The sequence below is a fragment of the Monodon monoceros genome, unplaced genomic scaffold (genome assembly GCF_005190385.1).
Source record: "Monodon monoceros isolate NGI ecotype Baffin Bay Population unplaced genomic scaffold, NGI_Narwhal_1 Super_Scaffold_16, whole genome shotgun sequence".
Taxonomy (NCBI): domain Eukaryota; kingdom Metazoa; phylum Chordata; class Mammalia; order Artiodactyla; family Monodontidae; genus Monodon; species Monodon monoceros.
In genome coordinates, this window is record NW_021703772.1 from 22,799,677 (window position 1) to 22,821,966 (window position 22,290).

The 22,290-nt window shown below is 35.6% G+C and overlaps 1 protein-coding gene across 1 annotated transcript in view; it reads right to left on the reverse strand.

Annotated features, from left to right (window-relative positions):
• Nucleotides 1-22,290, reverse strand: part of VWC2L (von Willebrand factor C domain containing 2 like) — a 155,678-nt gene that overhangs the window by 111,902 nt on the left and 21,486 nt on the right. Inside the window, exon 3 of the mRNA XM_029225811.1 lies at nucleotides 17,224-17,353. Within this exon, the coding sequence (XP_029081644.1) occupies nucleotides 17,224-17,353 (130 nt within the window). The remainder of the gene's footprint in view (nucleotides 1-17,223; nucleotides 17,354-22,290) is intronic.

Sequence of the window (22,290 nt, forward strand, 5' to 3'; positions counted from 1 at the left end):
CATAAGTCATTGGTGAATTCTGCCAAACATATAAGGGAAAATTAATACTAATTCTACAAACTTTTCCAGAAAATTAAAAAGACAGACTATTTTCCTAACTCATTCTATGTGGTCAGCAATACGTTGATACCCAAACCTAACAAAGACATTATAAGAACAGAAATCTACGGATTAATATGCCTCATAAACTTATATAAAAAAAATTTAAACACAAATTTAGCAAATAAAATCCAACAACATTTAAAAAGGATAGTACTTCATGACCAAATGAATTTTATCTGAGAAATGGAAGGTTGGCTTAATATTTAAAAGTAATCAATGTAATTCACTATATTTACAATTATAAAAGAAAATCACATGATCATCGCTATAGATACTGAAAAACTCTTAACAAAACTCAGTCTCCATCCCTGATAAAATCTCTTGGCAAAGTAGGAATAGAAAGGGAGTTCCTCAGCCTGATATAGGCATCTGTGAAATAGCTCCAGGTAAAAGCACATTTAATTGGGAAAGACTGAATGAGTTTTATTCCATATCTGAAAAGCACAAGGATATATGGTTTTAGCACTTCTATTCAATACCATTTAAGATATTCTAGCAAGTGTAATAAGATAGAAAAAGAGAACTAAAAGGCATTCAGATTGGTAAGAAAGGAATGGAACTGTCTTTGCTGGTAACCTGCTTGTTTATGTAGAAATTCCAATGGAATCTACAAAACAAAAACAAAAACAAAAAAACCCCTAGATTTAATAATTGAGTTTAACAATGTTTCAGGATCCAAAATCCATATCCAACTATCAATTTTATTTCTATATGTTAGCAAATAATAAGATTTAAAAAAATGTATACTAACTACAGTAGCATTAAAAAAAGAAAATACTTTGGAATAAAACTGATCAAAACACTGATGAGAGAAATTAAAGAACTAAATAGAGATAATCATGTTCATAAATTGGGAGACTCAATACTGATAAAATGTCAATTCTCCTCAAATTGATGTAAAATATTCAATGTAATGCTAATCAAAACAGACTTTTTCTTTTGTAGAAACTGATAAACTGATACTAAAATTCAGAAAGAAATGCAAAGGAAATAGAATAGCCAAAATAACCTTAGTGGAACGGAATGGAGAGTTCAGAAATAGATGAAAATGTATATAGGCATAAATAGACAACTGATTTTTAGCAAATGTACAAATACAGTTCAGTGGAGAAAAAATAGTCTTTTTAACAAATGGTATTAAAACAACTGGATATCCATATTAAAAAAAATTCAATTCCTTGCATCATATTCACAGTATAATGCAAAATGAATCATCATCCTAAATGTCAAATCTAAAATATTTCTAGAAGAAAACAGGAAAAATACTTTTGACTCTGGGTTAGGCCAAGATTTCTTCGTTACAACACTAAAAGCAAAATTTATAAAAGAAAACACTAATAAATTGGAATTTGTCATAATTAAAAACTTTTGCTCTTCAAATGACACTGTTAAGGGGATGAAAAGACATACCACAGACTGGAAGAAAATATTTGCAAATCATATGTCTAATAAAGAACTTGTCTCTAGAACATATAAAGAACTCTGGACTCTCAATAATACAGAAACAAAAACCCAACTTTAAAAAATTGGCCAATGATTCGAACAGACATTTCTCTAAAGCAGATATACAGATGGAAAATTAGCATATGAAAAGACGCTCAACATCACTAGCCATTAGAAAAATGCAATTTAAAACCATAATAGAATAATAATACACTTCTATTAGAGTAGCCAAAATTAAACAGGACTGATGATCCCAAGCACTGATGACAGGTACAGGAATTGGCATTCTCACACATTTTTGATGGAAATTTCAAATAATACAGCCACTCTGAAATAGTTTGGCATTAAAGAAAAAATAGTGAAATATACACATACCATATGATCTAGTATTCCACTTCTAGGTATTTTCACAATAGAAAATAAAGCATATATCCATAAAAAGACTTGTGCGAGAATGTTTGACGGCTTTATTTGTAATAATCAAAAACTGGAAACAGTCCAATGTCCATCAACAAGTGAATGGATAAATTATATGGTGGTATATCTATATAACTGAGTACCATTCGGAAATAAAGAAGGAATGAACTAGAATACACGCTACATGGATGAATTTCAAAATAATCATGCTGAATGAAAGAATTCAGACAAGAGAGTACATACTGAACAATTACATGTATACCAAGTTCTAAGAAATGCAAATTTATGTATAATGACAGAAAGCAGAACAGAGGTTGCCTGGGATGGGATGGGGCAGAGAAGAGCTAAAGGGAAGGATTACAAAGGAACATGAGGAAAGTTTTGGGAGTGATAGGTATGGGCACTTCCCCAACTACAATAATAGTTTCACAGGTATACATATGTCAAAACATCAAATTGTACACTTAAAAAATGTGGAGTTCATTTTATGTCAATTAGACCTTGACACAGCTATTTAAAGGGATTAAAATATTCTTAAATATATTTATGACTTATAAAATGTTAATTGTTATCATAACTTAAATTCAGAAAATAAGTTACTTGAAACAATCACTTCATAGCAGATCAGTGTCTCACGTTGCCTTTCCTTTCATTACTGTGCCTTCCTTAGTGACTTTTGCTGCCTTTAAAAATCAGTTGAATTTCGTTCTCAATGATCACGGCTTTGTTATTAAGAAATCTCTTTGGGTGTGACCATTCTTGACAGCTTCCCTTGAATATCATCTTCCTGGTATGTCCCACCTACATCACTTCTAGGCCCTGGGGGACCTGCATTTGCCCCTATTGGGGCTTACCATTCCTGGATCCTCTCCAACCTAAGTGCCCTTGCTTTGACTCCAGGGCATTTTGTGTCTAACCCTTCCAGCCTTGTCCTGGTATAACATTATCTCTGATACCACTGACTAACAGTTATTCACCTTTTACTCCCCTAGCTTCCCCCAACACACACATCCTTTATTTGAAAGAGAACAGACTCCCTAACAGACACCTGTGAAGAAGTCCATGGTTCTCAAACTTTGAGCATCAGAATCACCTAGAAGGCTTGTTAAGGCACAGAATGTTGGGTCCCACTCCCAGGATTTCTGATTCTGTAGATTTGGGATGGGCTCAGAAATGTGCATTTCTGACTAGTTTCTAGATAATGGTGATGTTGCTGGCCCAGGGCTAATTTGAGAACAACTGGTTAGACACTATGGCTTTGAAGTTGGATAGAGCATGGTTCAAATCCCAGCTGTATATCGGACGGTAATTTATATACTTTAGTCTCAGTTTCCCCCCCTGCAATAAATGAAAGCTAGTGCTTCTCTTAGTAGTTAGGTTAATTATTATTATTAGATCAGTCATTGAGGAAATATATGAAAAGGCAACTATATCCCTCAACATGCACCACAGCAGACATGTCGGTTCATTTCAACCTCCCAGCGTTCATGGCTCCCTCTCTCATCCTAAAGGCACCTGTGTCAGGCGTTCTCTCTTTCTCTGGTCCAGTACCTTCCTACGGTTTCCCTGTTATCCCGGGTTTACTCTTGCCCACATTTAAACTAACTGGGCCTATGTTTGATGATCTAGTCATCTGATAAACCCAAGAAAAATATATGTAACTTAATTGGTGTCATTCATACCTGAGGTACTAGCTATTTTTTCTCAAGTTTTTAGTGACATTAATTATGAAAAATTTTTAAATAAAAGAAATTAGGAGCATGAAAGCATGTATGAATGTATATGTGGGCATGTATATGTTGGCGGGCTAGAAGGGGCACTATTTTTGATGGGTTAAACAGCTTTCGGTACATCTCAGATGACGTTGCCTGGTGGCTGATTACTTCACTGAGCTTAGGAATCTGACTATTGCATTTACTGGGAGTTAAAACAGAATCCAGTTAAGTTTTTGGCCATCCACCTGGCTTGAGAGGCTCACGCGCCCTCCTCTACACTGCAGTTTTCTTCCTTTGCTGTTGCGTACTGTCATCTATCTCCATTCTTAAAGAAATCATCAAATCAAATCAAAGCGGGTAGGATGAAACAGACACGGAGAATCCCACATCTTAAACACAGGCCATCAGCCCCTGGTGCCCTGCATCTTCCCTCTGTTTTAAATCCCAACACAGAAAGTTGGAATGAGCAGGCTTTTAAGATTTGGATACAACACTGCCAACTATTTTGTTGTTTAATGTTGTTGGAAACTAACTGAGCTTTGCCTTCCAGAAGGCAGGTATGTTGCTTTATGGACCTTTCTGCACAATGCATAAAAGTGATGGGTGAAAGGAGAGGACTCAGGCCTGGCTAGTTACTACCCTGACCAGCAGCAGCATTTATGGCTGCTCATTGCCATCACCTTGTACAAATGAAGCTAGTGCAAGCAAAATAAGTATGCATGCAGGAACTTCCCATTTCCTTTTTCTCAATTGAGGGGCATCCAACCATAAATATGTTTCAAAAGAGGTTTAACATTTCTGATAGTTTGATTTGAAGCAGTTCAGAGCTACATTTAAACATCAGAGGTCTTACTGCAAGGGCTTCCTACCCGAGCCTCAGCCATCCTTAGAGAGTTTCCCAACCACTATAGGCCAGAAAAGTTATTGGTTAGCAAGTTTCCTTTGTCCCTGTTTTATGCCATATTTCTGATATCTTTTTCGGTTGCACAGTTTGATTTCTAAAATTAAATATTATCCCCTGCAATCAGTTCTCCCTCTGCCCTGATATCAAGTCCCATTTTCCGACTCTGTTTACCAAATACTGACAAATCACGTATTCACTCAATGCTCGAGGCTTCCTTAACTCATAAATAGTCCAATCCCTATTGTTAGATGAAATATATCATTGTAGATAATACTGGCTAAAGCATTACATTAATTTTGCACCGAAGTGACTCATACGTTACATGCAGTCATTTCTTAAGAAACAGAAGCTTTAGGTGTCCCTAGCAAGGTTATAAAGCAGTAAGATGTCAAGCTGACTCAGTTTCCCCTGGAAACCAGTCTGTCTCTACTAGATCACCTTGATATGCCTCCTGTCAATATATGTACCACTAATCCTAGTGGTAAATTAAAGCAAACTTAATTAGGAAAAAAATCTGATAAGCACCCTCCTTCCCACCACACAATGCCTCCTAAGCTCTCCATATGAAAGCTCTTCTCTGTGAAATAGAAGGCTGAGACTTCTCAAAAGAGAAGCTAGAAGAACTCAAAGAATCAATTTTCTTATTTAATTTTGGCTCTTCCAAAGGCACAATACAGGTGCGCATTCATTCATTTATTCACGAACATATATATGCACCTACAATGTGTTGTAGGTAGTAGGAATACAACAGTGGACAAAAGAGACAAAAATCTTCGCATGAACGTTGTACTTCTGTGAGCAGGGGAAACAAGCAACTAAATAAGTAAAATATATACGATTCAGGTGGCAGTAGGTGTGACGGAGAACTAAAAATCAGAGGCCAGGACTGGAAAGTGGTGACTTGGGGTGTTACCTCTCAGCTCATAGCACCATATGGAGATCAGAGTCCCAGGGATGAGGGGTGACTTGGTGGTCCTGGGCTCCTGGTGGGGTCTGAGCTAAGCAGGGAGAAATCAGTCCTAAGTGTCTCAAGCCCGTCGATGAGGATGAGGCTGTGACTGCTGGCCAGGGAGGTGCTAGGATCTTTGCAAGAGGACCCAGAATTCTGGATCTCGTCTTTACCAGTGACGTGGGATGTAGAATCCCAAGAAGTTTGGTCTTATCTGTAAGAAAGGGAATCTGTGCCTCAGAGACGAGTCTGTTAGATGCTCTTGCTTCAGACCTCTGAAACATCTGAGGAAGATAGAGCAATACCTTCCTCGAGGCCCCCCAGGCTCATCTTGCCCAGTGCTTTAGAAGACATTCAAATTCAAAGCAGGTCAAGGAACACAATTTGCATGGCAACCTTGTTTTGTTTTTGTCTGACTGCACAAGGTTTACATTAGTAATTAGTGAAGGGGAAAAGGGGTGCCGGTGGTGGATGGACATGGCTTTTCCTGCATCTGAAAAGCCTGAGTTTCTACCTGGCAAAGACATGAGGTAAAGGAGGGAATGCAACTTTCTAACACATCTACCTCAGGAAGGAGTTTTGGATGAAGGGAAACTCTGCCTTACTTTGTGTGTCATCGGTAGTGACGCATTGGTCTCTGGGTGCCTCTGAGAGCTACACGGATGCCTGGACTGTGTGAGCAAGAGCTTGGGGGTCATTATGGAACGGCAGCCCCATAGCCCTGACACGAGCAGTTGTGTTGCTTCCTCAGGGAGGCTCTCCCATGGCCAACGACTCAAGCCTCCCTTAGATAAGACTTGGCAAGACCAAATGCCTTGGCTTTCCCGTCAGACCCCACCCCCCCTTCAGTTAACTCTTAGAATCAAATCCAGCTCCTAAGGATTGTACAAATGAAGCTAGCGTAAGCAAGATAAGTATGCATGCAAGAACTTCCCATTTCCCTTTTCTCATTTGAGGGGCATCCAACTATAAATATGTTAGTGATCCCAGTTGCCCTTTTGCCATCATCCACAGTTCAGAGGTGTTTTGTTAGAGATTACTGTATACGATCCTAGAAGTCAGCACTATTCTATAAAAACATAGTTGAAGAGAAGCTCAAGAATAAGAGAGAAGGTGGGGTTAAGAATAGAAATGCATGGGCAGTTTGGGGAGATTTATTCAACCCTCTGCCAACCTACTGTTTTTGAACCAGATTATCTGTGAGGTTATCTGAATGTGTAAGAATGAGACATTCAGTACATGTGTGTGCATTACCCTTCTTCGGGGCCCGTAGGCTCCCTTTGGGGTGGTGAGCTGAACATCAGAGTACTACGTAGCACTCGAAGGAGTGAGGTCTACTTCTTAACATATCTCTTCTCAACTAGGAGTGTGTGCTTTGTGGGAGGACCAGACGCAACATTCTAGATGATTACATAGGGAAAACATAGTCCCTAAGCACTTTCTATATGTCAAGGAGAAAAAAGAGAAAACTTCTCATTTTTGCAGATGTTGGCCTTCTTCCCTTCATTTTCTGAAGGACTGGGGGGCCCCGATAATTAAGTAGAGATGCAATTAGCGGGAAATGAATGTGGCATTAATTTTCATTGTGTCAACTTTGTAAAATAATCTTTTTGAAATCTAATTTGCTGATGAATTGAGAGGGAATCCTGTTGGTTTAAGACAACATAAATAAAAATATTTCCTTTCATACTTTGGAGGAAGCTTTATGGAAGCAATAGGAAATTGTGGCTCATTAAAATAACTATTTATAAATACTCTGTTTTGACATCTACTTTATACGAATATGATAATTCTGGCTTTCAGTTATGAAGTCAATGAAATGCAGGCTTTGAAACTGCCCTTCATAGGGTATGCTTTCATCACAAACTATTTCAGGGGCTCTGTAGCCAATGGATATGTGCAAGTGCCAGAAAATATTTCATCTTCAGTGTGTTTGTTTAATGTCTGTGTTTCATTTGTTACTAATTGTCTCCCTAAGAGGAAGTGAGAAAATATCAAATTAAGGTGAAAGACTTGCATCTAATTTTCAAACTTAAAAGGCTGAGTTTGCAAAATAGCTTCATGAAAATGTAAATGCATAGACTTAAGTGAATACTTTAACAATTACCCTAATAGGTACATAAAATGGGCAATGATGTTTTCCAAATTCTTTACAAAGAATCTCACAGTTAAAGGATTTGAAAGTCAAGTGGTAGAATTATTAGTTGGTTAATTAACTATGGAGTACAAATTATAACAAGGAATCAGTGCAATTTCTAATAAGTGGCATGTCATTGATTATTAAATCATAAAAATAGAAAAAGATTTACATTATCTTTTTAAAGAATTTTTCTATTTTCTCCTTTAAATAGTAATTTTAAATCACAGGGATGATGCAGACTTGTAGGAAATTTAGAAACTAGGGGCTAGCAAAGGGAAAAAAATGTAAAAATTATTCATTAGCCTACTACTATTCAGAGTTATGTGCCATTAACGTTTTGAAGTGTTTTCTTCCAGTGTTTTTCTATACATACATTTTCTTTTTAACAAAATTATTTTAAAAATACTGCTTTCTGACCCACTAGTTTAATTTAATAATATACTCTGAACGTGCATTTTTTTTGTTTGTTTTTTTGTGGAGATGTCCTTAATTTTTCTTCCATGACGTCATTTGTAACAATTTTTTAGTAGTTAGTCCATGTAGATATACTATGGTTTTTTAAACAACCTCCTTATTGTCAAATATTTAGGTTTCAGGTTTTCCAAGATTTTGCTATTATAAACAACTCTGTAATAAATACCTCTCTATATAACATGTTTATATTCTTATCTGATTATTTATTTTTGATCAATTTCTAGAAGCCACATTGCTGGATCAAAGGTCCACACACTTTTACTGCCCTTCAGAGAAGATATATGGGTTTACACTTTCATCAGTAGTGCTTGAGAGTGCCTGTTGCATCTTACCTTTCCAAAGTTAACTTTTTAAGAAATTTAAGGATAAAATTATATGTTATCTAATTTTAATTTTTCCTTTTATAAATTCTTTATTTGCATTTATGTTTAGGAAGACCATCCTGATCCTAAGAGTAAGCTAATGTTTATGTTAAAAACAAATCCCTTTATGATCTCATTTTTTAGATTTAGATCTTTAATCCAACTGATAGTTACTTTTGTATAATGGGTAATACAGGAATGTAATTTCACTTTTGTAAAAAATGATTAACCTTTATTTTTAGAATAACACATTCTTTCATCAGATACTTGGATGTCACCTTAATTGTATGCTAAATTGTGATATAAATGTGAATTACTTTCTGATTTTCTGTTCTATTTATTGATTTATTTTTGTTCCACTATCACACTGTTTAAAACTATTATATCTTTACATATTATTTTAATATATCTGGTAGATTGAATTCCCCAAACTTACCAAGTACATTCTTTTTTAAAATTTATTTGTTTATTTTTGGCTGCGTTGGGTCTTCGTTGCTGCGCGGGGGCCTTCTCTAGTTCCAGTGAGCAGGGGCTACTCTTTGTTGTGGTACATGTGCTTCTCATTGTGGTGGCTTCTCTTGTTGCGGAGCTCCAGCTCTAGGTGCGCGCAGGCTTCAGTAGCTGTGGCACATGGGCTCAGCAGTTAGTTGTGGCGCACGGGCCTAGCTGCCCCGTGACATGTGGGATCTTCCCGGACCAGGTATTGAACCCGCATCCCCTGCACTGGCAGGTGGATTCCCAGCCACTGTGCCACCAGGGAAGCCCACCAAGTACATTCTTTATCGTGTATTTAAATTTTCCAACTTTTGCCAACTTACAAAAGAAAATTACATTACATGGAAAATTTGATAGATTTCCATTTATCATTAGAAAAATAGCATTCTAACAAATTTCATTTTTCACATTTAGAAATCAGTTATGGCTCCTTACTATTTTAAAAAATAGTTCTTAGTAAGGTTTTGTGGCTTTTTATCTCTCTCTCTCTATATATATATATATCCTCCACACATTAATATCTATTTTAATGTTTTTAAGTAGCCTATTATCTGTTGATTCTGAGTAGATTTCTATTAGTTTCACAGTTTTGAGCCATTTGAAATTAGTTTAAAATGTATTATGTGAGAGGAAAAACATAAAGGTAAATAGAAGCTAATAAAATTATAAATCAATAAAAATATTTGAGTATTTAAAGAAAGAAATTATCTCTTTTTTGACTATCAACTAATAGCATGTTAAAAGGCAATTTAAATTTATAGTTATTTTTTACAAATTTTCTGGTTATTCTTTATTAGTAGTAAATCTGAAGTACAACATAGAAGATGAACGACATTATTTGTCATTTCACACATCTGTAAATAGAAGTGGAATTGCTGAGATAAAAGATATATGTACTTTAATTTTGACATATATTGTCCAATTTCCTTCCATGGGGATTGTACCAATTCATACATTCACCAGTGATGTGAAAGACTGCCTGTTTTACCACAGGTATCAACAACAAAGTAGGTTATTAAATTATAGGATATTTGGCCAATCCATAAGTAAAAAACTGGCATCAAATTTTAATTTGCATTTTCCTTTTAGCAATTTCTTGTATGTTTTAGGAAATTTTGTTTCTTGTGGAATAACTTTTGAAGTTCTTTGCCCATTTTTAAGATTGAGTTGTTGATCTTTTTCCTTATTAGTTTCAAAGAGATCTTTATCTACGAGAGACATTAACCCTTTGTGATATAAGATGATTTTTCCCTTAGTTTTTTATTTGTTTACAGTGGTGTTTTGTTTGCTTTGTGGAGATTTTTTTGTTTGCTTTTAAAATCTAGCCACTTTAGGATTAAAAATAAAATGTCTAGGTTTTCTTTTTGTACTGTTTGGGAAAATAGCTTATATTTAAATCTTTGTTGAATTGAAAGTTTTCTTGAATTATGAAATAATGTAGGACTTTATTATACTAATAATAAATATATACTACTACTAATAATTTTTATACTAATACTAAGTATACTTTTATACTAATACTATACTATACTTATACTAAGTATAATAATTTTTATACTTTATTATACTAATAATAAATATATACTAATAATGTAAAATTATTTTTTTCAGACAACTATCCAGTTGTCCCAACACCATTTCTTCTACAAATTAACTTTCCCCCATTGATTTGAAATGCTATTTTATCTATCATGTATCAATTTTCATATGTATGTTAGGTCTGTTTATGAAGTTTCTTATATTCCATTGATATCTCTGCATCATGTACCAATGCCACAATTTTATTTTCATAATATACGTACCTATACATATATATATATGTATGTATATGTGTATATATATATATATATAGAGAGAGAGAGAGAGAGAGAGAGAGAGAGAGAGCTCTGTATTCTCATTTTGTACCCTGCTATATTTCTAAATTTTCGTTATAGCAGTTTTTAGTCTATAGTCTTGGGTTTTTCAAGTATACTCTCATATAATATGCAAATGGTAGTAGTTTTGGCTCCCAATTTTTGTCCTCTGAATTCTTTCTTTTCTAATTATACTAGCTAGTTCATATCTACAATCTGACATTTTGAATAATAGTGGACAGCCTTGTCTTGTTCCTGACTTTATCAAGAATGCCTTTAATGTGTACCTATTAAGCATAATTCTGTCTTTTGGGGCTGAGGTCAATATATTTTATATCCACTTAGTCTTATTTTATCAAGAGTTTTAGTCATCTTTCTATATGTGTGTGTATATTTATATAGAAATAATATGATTTTCTCTTGAATTTAGTAATAGGATAAATTATATTAATATAGAGTTCCTAATTTTGAACTATCTTTGTAAACTCCACTTTGTCAGAATGCACAATTATTTTAACCTACTGCTAAATTCTGTTTGCTAACACAAATATACAATCCCTTTCCCACAGTCTCTGAAAACCCAATGTCTTTTCACAATTTTGATACCAAAACTCAGCTGAGATTAAAGCCTGACCTGAGACGATGGGAGACTCTATATTTATTCCATCTCCTTAGTATAATTATCATATATTTTCTGGCAGAAGGGTTCATGTGATTGAAGAATGCTGCTCTAGACCCATTGGGTGATATAATATATGATTGGGGATTTTGTATTTTAATAGATCCCCATTACTTTTTCTTAGTTTGTAATCTTTGGTTTGTATCAGTATTGCACTTCAGAAAAAAACTCTTCTTGTCTCTCCTCTGGAAGAGTTTAAATGACATTAGAATTATCTTTTCTTTAAAGGTTTGGTAAAACCTTTTACCTTATAAAAAATAGATTTTTGAAAATTCATTCAGTAAAGAGACCCATGAAATAAAAAGTCAAAGTTCTCTGCTTCTACCTTCTCACTTCTACTGTTTAATTACTCTTCTGATCACTGGATAACTGTTAAAAATTTGGCGTCTATTCTTACAGAACTTTCCCTATGCTACATACAAACATAATAAAGGAGGGTTTAAAAAATAAAAAGCAAATTTGTTAGTGAGGTTGAATAATTTTTATATTTTTTGAACATTTGTATTTTGTTTGCGAACTGCCTGTTTGTACTTTTCTGCTGTTTTTATTATCAATCTGTAAAGATTTAATATTTTAAAGAGATTAACTCTTGTCTCCCCTACTTTTACCTTCACACTTTTATTCCCTAAAAGTAATCATTGAATCATTGTTAGTATTCTATTGTGTATCCACACTTGGCTCTTTTCCTATGTACATATAAAAGTAATATCTATCTATTTGAAATTATATATCAGTTAAAAATAAAAATGTCTTATATATCACTTAAAATGTACAAATTATATATAGAACACATTACTATATTATGTATAAACTATTTGTAGTCTACTATACACTCCTTGCTTATTTTACACAGCAGTGAAAAATGTTAGGATCTTTTTAAAGGCTGCAATATATTTTCACTACTCCATTGAAGTACTATTACATTTCTCTGACCTTTATGCTCTTAAAATGCAGTGGAAATTTAGTGCATGAATGTGGGACAAAGTACAAAAGGTAGAACTGCTGACTTCAAATTTCTTAAAAGTTGTTCCCACATTTTCTCAACTCTTAGTATCTTTGCTGATTTGCGGTATCATCAATCTCAAATTATTATCAATGCAATATTAATATCTTATTGTTTTAATTTCTGTCACCCTGATCCCTTGTGAGGTTAAGCGTATTTTCATATATTTATTAGACATTTGGTTTTCTTCTCTGAATTTTCTTTGTATACCCTTTGCCTATTTTCTTCCCTGTGGAATTATTTTTCTCTCTTATTTATTTCAAGGGGCTCTTTGTATATTATATGTGTCAACACAAAGCAGCGTTTTTACCCAAGCATCTTTAGAAGGCGTTGGATGGCTCTAAAGTCCTCTCTCTTATTTGTGCACTTCCCATCCCTTTGCTGTCTTCTTTCCATTTACCTTTTGGCTAATCTATTTCCTTCTTTATTTGTATCACTAATAAACTGGAAGAGAGTAAGGGATATGAAATTAAATATTTGAACAGGGGTTATGACAACTTCAGTTTAGTTGAAAAGGATATGAAAACTCCTCACTTAATGTGCATGGACGATTTTGTGGGTGGTTCCTCTCTATTTCAATTTTTCATGAAATGACTTTTTTTCCGAACCATGAATAATGACTGACTGTATATTCCAACGAAAACAGAGAACTCACTGACATACTGACAGATGAAATGTGAAAAAAAAAAAAATGCAGTTAGTCATTTGGATGATCTAATGATCAAATACTTCACTAGTTAAATGAATGGTCAGTTACCGAATATTTAAAATATTTACATGATACTCCAAAATAAAAATATTTTCTTTAAGTAGGTGCTGTGCTAACCTATTTTTCATATTATAAAAACAAAAAAAACCATAAAGAATATTAATTCCCATGGAAAGGACTGGAGCTGAAAGATAGGCCAAAGTAACACAATCTTAGAGGAAGAAAAACTATCTAGAAATGTTAGATCTTTCAGGAAGGCATTTGGATTGCTAGCTCATGAAGATATATAGAGAAGGGAGAAGATAAAATTGTTTAAAACAATAAGTTCCTATATCAATCACATAATCCTCCCCAAATAAAAAATTACTTTCCTCCTTCTCCTCCTGTTTTGTGTATGCCCAGCCATTCACATCTTTCCTTAACGTTTCTATTGTATTTTATTCAGACTAAATTAATAGACTTTTCTTGGTGCTAAATAACTTTAATAAGAATGGAGTATTTTTAATGGCTTGGCTATATTTATTGATAACCGCTGGAAATTCTTGCTTGAGGTAACCATTGAGACCAAGAAATTAAAACTTTTCTTTCTTTTTTTTTACATCATTAGAGAAAAATTTTAGAAGTATGTCTTTATATTTATTCTTACAAATTATATTATGGAGAATAAAGAGGCTATCATTATCTATCTAGGGATCAGATTACCTTGCACTTTATAATATTAAAAATACTTATTTGTAAGAGCAATTGTTACATTTTTATTGGTAAACTACTGTTTTCTGGGAAAACTTCATATACCTACATATATATCATTGTACTTCCTTTTTTTTTTTTCTTGCTCTAATCTGAGAACAAAGATTTTGATATTAGCTGAATACTGTTTGTGGTAGATTCTATTGCTTTAAACTTTCATTTTATATCTTTAATGTCTCTTGCTCTTGGCAAGTTATAATTCAGGAAGGCAGAAAAATCAATCTTAGTATGAAGAAAGAGTTTGGCAGCCAAGATAGTCCACATTTGTGCAAACTAAATTTTTTCAACATTTATGAAGATTTAAGAAAATATAGAAAATATTATAGAACTGTTTACAAATTAGGATCTATTGCCTCTACCTTGAATCCTGAGGGTAGATGTTTATCTTATTGTTTTGTTTTTCAAAATCTAAGAAAATAGTACAGTGCTTTAAAAATAGTTTATACTGGGCAAATGAATCTTGTCATTTAGAATAAGATAGTCTTATCATGTGTTGGAAATTTCAGAAATTGTTCTAGTTATATTCTGTCAGAGTAAACCTCTATTTCCCACCTGGCTCTTCTGCACATAGGTCATCTGTTTCTATTTTCTGAACTAAGAAAGAGTCAGCAAGCATTGGGGCTCAGTCTGCTCACTCAAAAATACTGGTACGTGGTCATAAGGATTCTCCAGCAGTCCTCAATATGCTCTTCTTTGACAATGATTATACTTTACTTTTGGGGCATAAGTGACTAATTAGTGGCATTTAATAATAAAAAAGATAACATGTCATAATGTTATATTACATTCAGAATTAGTCTTTGGGCTAATTTTAATTCAGGTTAATTTTTTTTCTTTTTTTTTTTTTTTTTGCGGTACGCGGGGCCTCTCAGCGTTGTGGCCTTTCCCGCTGCGGAGCACAGGCTCCGGACGCGCAGGCTCAGCGGCCATGGCTCACGGGCCCAGCCGCTCCGTGGCATGTGGGATCTTCCCGGACCGGGGCACGAACCCGCGTCCCCTGCATCGGCAGGCGGACTCTCAACCACTGCGCCACCAGGGAAACCCTAATTCAGGTTAATTTTCCTTATTTAAAAAAGAAAAAAGTTTGCTTGGAAATTGCAAAAGGGAACAGAAGTGGTTGTTTTGTAGTGCTTCATGAACAAAAAATTGGAAAACCTAACTAATATATTTTGTTCTCTCAACATATGTTTTTCAGGAATACAAATGGGTTACTAATTAATTACCTAATTAATCGAACAATTAAAGTTCATTCATTATATATTTTTGTACAAAGAGAGTTTCATTCTAGGACAGATTTCTACTCTGGCATGTGACAGAAATAGGATAATCTTGGGTGACATAAAATTCAGTGTAACTAGTTTGTAGTGGCTGATTTAACATTTGACATAGACATCAGCTCTGGATATACTATTGGTTTGGGTGGTCAGTACCTAGTATGACGTGGCAGATGCATGTGTAAAACCTGTATTCTAAATATACGGTCTAGCATGCTTTAATTCTCTGAGTCTTCTGAGCACGTCCAGATGAGAGTTTTTAACTTTCAGTATAGTTTTGTTTACCCTAAATGTGTAACATAGCCAACCAGGGCCTTCCAGGGAAGACAAGATCCTCAAGGACCTGTTTAGACAGTTGTTTCTAGAAAAAAACGGTCTTTAGTCAAAGACTTGTCAATCCTATTTTTAAAGATTGATTAGGTAGCTGAGCTTTTCTTCCTTCTGTCCTTGGAGAAAATGAAAAATAACAGGTGGTCTTCTACTTTAGACTAACCATTCATATACTTTATGACAGTTAGGTCTCCCTGGAGCCTTCTCTTTTCCAGGACAAATTATGCAAACTCCTTCAGTCTGTCCTAATAGGTCCTATTTTTCAACTATTAAATCATCTTATTTTTCTTCCCTGTATCTTTTCCAGTTTCTTCAATATCCTTTTAAGAATATAAAGTCTTAAATTTGATACCTTTGCATGTATTAGATCAGCTTGAACTTCAGGAGGATATTTATCTCCACCTTCTAAGTCAGAGAGATGCTCACTATGACACACGTCAGTTGGATGAGAGGGATAAGAAGAGAAAGAGAAGCCAGGTGTGCAGTAATATTAGACTCAAGAGATTTACACAATCAGAAATAATAGAAACTGTGCCTGAAGAAATGTCATAAGGGTTCTTTATAAGTCATTGGAGAAGATACCAAAACACTACAAGTATTATAAAAACAATCAGAGTTGCTTGTGTTTTTTCTTTGGCTAAATAACCTAAATACCTTTTTCACTAATTATAATTCTGCAAGAGAAAAAGATTAGTAGGTGATCTCACATAATGCCAAATTCTGGACCAAAAAAAATGTGTAATAGAGAAGATGAGAGCTGCTAATTCAAGGAAGGGCATAGGGATTCAGCATTACAGTGACCTCAGCTTAATTAAGAGCTAGAACTACTTTTTCAAGCATATATTAATGCCAAGTGGGGACATTTGTGGAATGTTACACAGTGAAGCTTTATTTTTTGGTTGGTATATGACCAGTAGCAAGAGTGTGATTTTGACTTTGCTGTCCTGGGTTAATGGCATTGCATTGTCTTCTCTGCAGCCTCACCTGGATTTTGGGTGATTGGCATGCCATAGTCATTTCAACCTCTCCATCCTATGAGGGCCAAAAGGGACCCATAAACTTATAAGCCAAGTTCCCCTCTATAGATATTACTCTGAGAGCAGGTTTCCATTGTAATAAAAACCTAGAATAAAAGCCCTAAACTTTCTAGTCTTCCTTACTTCTACTTAAGTGTATGAGTAATTGAATTCTGTAATTCTTTGATAACTTTAAGCCTAAAGTCTTATCTATGCCCAAAGCAAAATAGCTGGCATTTATCCTACTCTCTATCCTGGCTTATGCACTAGGAACAGCTTCATAGCCTCCACAAGAGAGAAATTCAGTCACTATAAAAAGATGGTACTGCGTTCTTTCCAAAATTCTCCGTATAGATCGACAATAAATAATAGGGACCACAACAAAGTCAGCTTATAAGAGCTTTAATTCTCCAGATGGAAAGCTTCATGATTCACCCAGTACTGGCTTATTTTCACTTTAAGATGGGATAGAAATATTAATTGGCCATGCCCACATTGAAAAACCACAGGCAGATCTTAGAGGGCTTTTGCATTGAATGGTGTGCAGTAGTGGAATATCTGTATTTTGCACTAACCCCTCTTTGAAAGCTAATGCAGTATGGTCTTACCATTTTTGCAGACAGGACAACATTGTTCTGGTTCATAGACTGGGTTGACACACTCAGGAACTGCGCAGTCTGCTACAACACAGTGAACTTCATTGCTGGGCTCACAGCGACACCATTCACATGGAGAGGGCTAGGAACAAATCTAAAATTAGCCCCTTTTCTCCTATAACTTAATGCTTGCACATTCATATGCTGTCAGAAGACACAACATCAGTGTTTATACTGGCTTTACTGTATCAACTCCATTTACCATGTGTATGATCACTCTTCCCCCATGGAAGGCCACCTGGACATCCAAGCAAAGGTGGGTTGCCATGTGAAGCTCAGGTTGCCATGAGCAACCAGAGTACTCATGTATGACTTTTTTTATGTCTTATGTTCCTACTTTTCAAAGGAAGGTTTGGACAACAAATATGTCACCTCCTGGTTTGGTTTCCAGATGCACTTATTGCTCTGCCTTCCTCTGCTAAACAGGAATGACACTGGAGCATGTGAAATAAGTTTTTGCCATTTTTCATTTTATTTCCTAAGAAGGAAAAGGATTACTGAGAAACAAGAAAATAGTAAATGGAGATCCATACCCTTGGTAGAAACTCCTTTTCAAGCTAACCTAGACTCTAAAGGGCGTTTTTTTCCAATGTGAATTTTAGAGGAGATTGCATTTGGGATCCAAACATCCAGGTACTGCCTCTTGAAAGATTTAGTGAATACCTTTCATCTTGCCTCCTTGCTTTTATGAATGGACTAAAATTGATTGACTTAAAAAGTCACTATTGGCCTTCCCTGGTGGCGCAGTGGTTTGAGAGTCCGCCTGCTGATGCAGGGGGCACGGGTTCGTGCCCCGGTCCGGGAAGATCCCACATGCCGCGGAGCAGCTAGGCCCGTGAGCCATGGCTGCTGAGCCTGCGCGTCCAGAGCCTGTGCTCCGCAACGGGAGAGGCCACAACAGTGAGAGGCCCGTGTACCGCAAAAAAAAAAAAAAGTCACTATTTAAGAGACAGAGACTCTAAAAATGGAATTGAACAGTGATTAATTTAGAGAAAAAAATTAAAAAGCAGAAAATTTTTATCTTCACAGTACTTACCAACCAAGAATGAGTTTGGGGTTTTGTGTTTCCTTTCTAGAAACTTTCTATACCACAAATAATCTAAAGCAGTGGCCACTCTGTGACTGTCTCATCCTTTATACTTTCTAGGTTTCCCTTCTCATAAAACAGAAATTGAGAATTCTGGAATGAGAACTTAGAGGTCTCAGAAGTTATACAGGTCTGTACTTCTCAAAGCAAGCCATTTGTTCCTGGAAAATTCTGTCTCCAATTCTGTGCCACAGTGTCTCACTTCAAACTTGTGTTAATTAAAGTCCACAGCCTTTATCTCAGTGACTACTGTCCATAATGCCTGCCAGCTCTTGTTTCTTCATGAACTTGACAGTTTGGGTAATATCAATGTTTCTTGACTCAGGTGGTCTGTGAGAGTGGAAGCCTTTCAAACTACTTATTTTTAAATTAATTTTCTCTTTGCTTTCTGCTTGAAGAATGATGGTCTAGCTTTCAATGAACTATTTTACTTTCAAATTTAGTAGAAACAAGAGAATTAGCCATAGAATCTGTGGAAGAAATATTGCTATTTCTTAGCATGGTCAGTAAGTTTATTGAAGAGCACAGTTAAACTCTTTACCATGTGGTTGAGTTGTGTTAAGTATTCCAGAAAAATCTACTGGATCATCCCAAGGGCGGTAAGTTTCCTGAAGCTCCCTCCACTGAAAACCTCAGTAAATTAAGGAAAAGGATTTGTTACCACAACGCATTATTTGACGAAGGAAATTTTAAGTGAGGAAACAGCGTGAGAGATGGATATTCTAGCTGCTATACTGCCTCTTATTTTGCAAGTCCCATTGTGATATCTTAAATTCCCAAGCAGAATTGTCAGAGGTGTCTTCCTGTTCTTGATTAGTCACAAAGTATTTTTGCACAGCCTTCTGAAGTACAGCAAGGACTTGGCCTGCATTTATTGCTAACATGAGAGAAAAAGGGAGTGGCTAATATTGTTTCTGTACCTTGCTCTTCCACAGCTGTGATTGTTCTTGCTGTTTCCCTTCTAGCTGAAGGAGGGGCTGATCTATGCAACTCTAGTGGACTGATTTTGGCACTAAAAATCCCAAAGAGCCCCTAGATTTTCCAATGCAAAATGTCTACCTCAAAGTAACTGTGGTCCTTGAGAGAGATTTGTTGGATTATTAGATTCCCATCACAGACTGAGGAGGAACACCATTCTGACTCAAACAATGTTTTTGAACATTATTAACTACTGGGTATCATGTTAGAGCAATTTCCTTATATCAACTTACTTATTTTTCATAATAACCCTATGAAAGAAGATTTGTTATTATCTCCATCTCACAGATAAGGAAATAGTCTGAGAGAGGTTCAGTAGCTTTCCCAGGTCCTGTAGGCAGTAGGAGAAAGGGCAGGATTTGAATCTAGGCATCCTAACTGCTATATGGTACTGCCACGTGATAGCAAGCATGGCTATTCTATGCACTCCCATCTGAGTAGTTTATTGTCCAATGTGTTGTACACTTCTTCAGGCAGACCAGATCCATAGGAATAACCATTAGCAGCTGAATGATTGATTTATAGAGGATAGGTACTTCCTGTTAAAGAGAATTTCACTAACTAGGTTAGTTAGTGCATAGATTATTATGGAGCTGTAGAGCTTTTTTTTTTTTAAATTTTTTTAACATCTTTATTGGGGTATAATTGCTTTACAGTGGTGTGTTAGTTTCTGCTTTATAACAAAGTGAATCAGCTATACATATGTTCCCATATCTCTTCCCTCTTGCATCTCCCTCCCTCCCACCCTCCCTATCCCACCCCTCCAGGCGGTCACAAAGCACTGAGCTGATATCCCTGGGCTATGTGGCTGCTTCCCACTAGCTATCTACCTTACATTTGGTAGTGTATATATGTCCATGCCCCTCTCTCGTTGGAGCTGTAGAGCTTTTAAACTTTTTGCAAATGTGGGTTCGTAGAAAATTGTAATAGGCTGAAGTTAGGTTGCCACGAGGCTCATGTTCTTGGGGACTTGGGCACCTTCAAGTCTTGTAACCTGGTAGCTACACTCATGGTAGTTATCTGGGAGAAGCAATAACAGATAATAATCTAGTAAAGACTCCGGGGCCTCCGCCTGAAATCAGTGGAGGCTGGATGTGTATACACTGGAGTCCTGAGAAATACTCTGAGGAAGAACTAAGACTGTAAGGCTTAGTGATAAAAGGATGCCAGATTTTTAAAAGGGATTTTGAGTAATGAGAAACATAAATTAGAAAAATTAGACTATCACCCTTGCCATTGGCAACTTCGAATCAATCCTTCCCTGAACCTGGCTTTATTCATATACCAGTCTCCCTCTTCCTGGCCCAGAATCTCGTGTCAGAAACATGTTAATTCCTCTTTTGTTATCATTCAGTTGTTTTTAGAAAGAATGCCTCTGTTACAGCCTATTTCTTCTCATCTCAAGCCTCTGTGTGCCTGCCTCCGCCCCTCCAAACACTCTATCAGATTTAATCTACTGACCTCACACTAAAGCCCACTCCGTCCTCTCCAGCCTCGCCAAGTCTCTTTCCTTTCATAAACTGGCCAGTTTGCACATCATTGTTTTCTTGCCTCGCTTGACTTCCTCTGCCACCCCTGCTTCCCACTGTGCTTCTAAAAAGGTGTTGCTTATACAGCCAGAAGTTCCTAGGGGTGAGCAGTGTGCTACTTTGACATTAACATTACTGTAAAAATCCTTCACATTTATTTACATTACCGTAAAAACCCTTCCCACCTTACAGCATAAAACTCTGAAAGGTTTGATGCTTTGAATAAATCTTTACATCTTAAGTACTGAGCTGGTTACAAATTTCCTTTTATCAGGTTCTTCAATGTGATAACTATAGATTAAATCTGAAAATATGGCCTGGAAAACCAAAGATTAAACAATAAAGCTATCCTTAGAGCAACAGAGAGCACTGGAACAAGTACTTGAGAAAAAATTACTCTCACTAGCTATTTTTTTTTAGAAGAACATGTGAAAGTATGACCAGTACATGGCTTTTGTCAGTTAGAGATCTGGTCAGTAAGATGATTAAATGACACCATCCTAAAATTTTATACATGGAAAATCTTTTTCTGAGAAATCTCACAGAGCCTTTTATTTCAGTGAAAGCTTTGAAAAATAAAGTAACATTCAATATATATACAAACATTAACAAATAATTAAAATTACTTTTTAATTATTTGTTAACAATTAACAAATTATTTGTTAACAAATTTGTTAAAAAGTTATTAATGTTAATACAAACGTTAACACATGATTATTTGTTAACGTTTGTATAAGGTGATCTGAATATTATATGTCTGTTATGATCTGTATGTCTTTAGCTTAGTGGTTTTTGAATATCTAACGTGGGACTCTGTTTAAGCAGAAACCACAACTTTTATCTGTAGTTCTCACTGTCACTGAATATATCTGCATGGCAAATCCAAATGCTGTCCCAGCTGTTCCTAAAGTTCAGGGGGTTTCCTGCTAGATACATATTTATTTTAAAATTAATAGAATAAAACGGGGCTCTTTCTAAAATATTGGTTTAGGTGACTAGAATTCAAATCCTCCTTCTTGGTATTAGAATGGAAACATGGCAATACACATCCTTTAAACTATGGTTCACTTCTGAAGACCTTGAAGCTGAAATCCCAATGCCACTGACTGTGACTTTTGAGAATTCTAGGAGAATTGGAATTCCAGAACCCAGGAAACAGTAGAATGCTCCGCAATTTAAAGTTACTGAGAACTAGTAACTTAGATTAGCAGAGTGACTGAATAACTCCAGAAAAACAATCAAATATGTTCTTTGTGAGAATTTGGAATCTAATGGGGTCATCAAGCGTTAACATGGGATTATTAGAACGTGTTATTGGAGACTGGTTGCAAGGAAGTTTCCAGATGTTTATAGAAAATACACCCTTGTACTCTGAATACAATGAGACTTACTTATCCATACCTGAGGAGAGGCTGGATGTTTGGT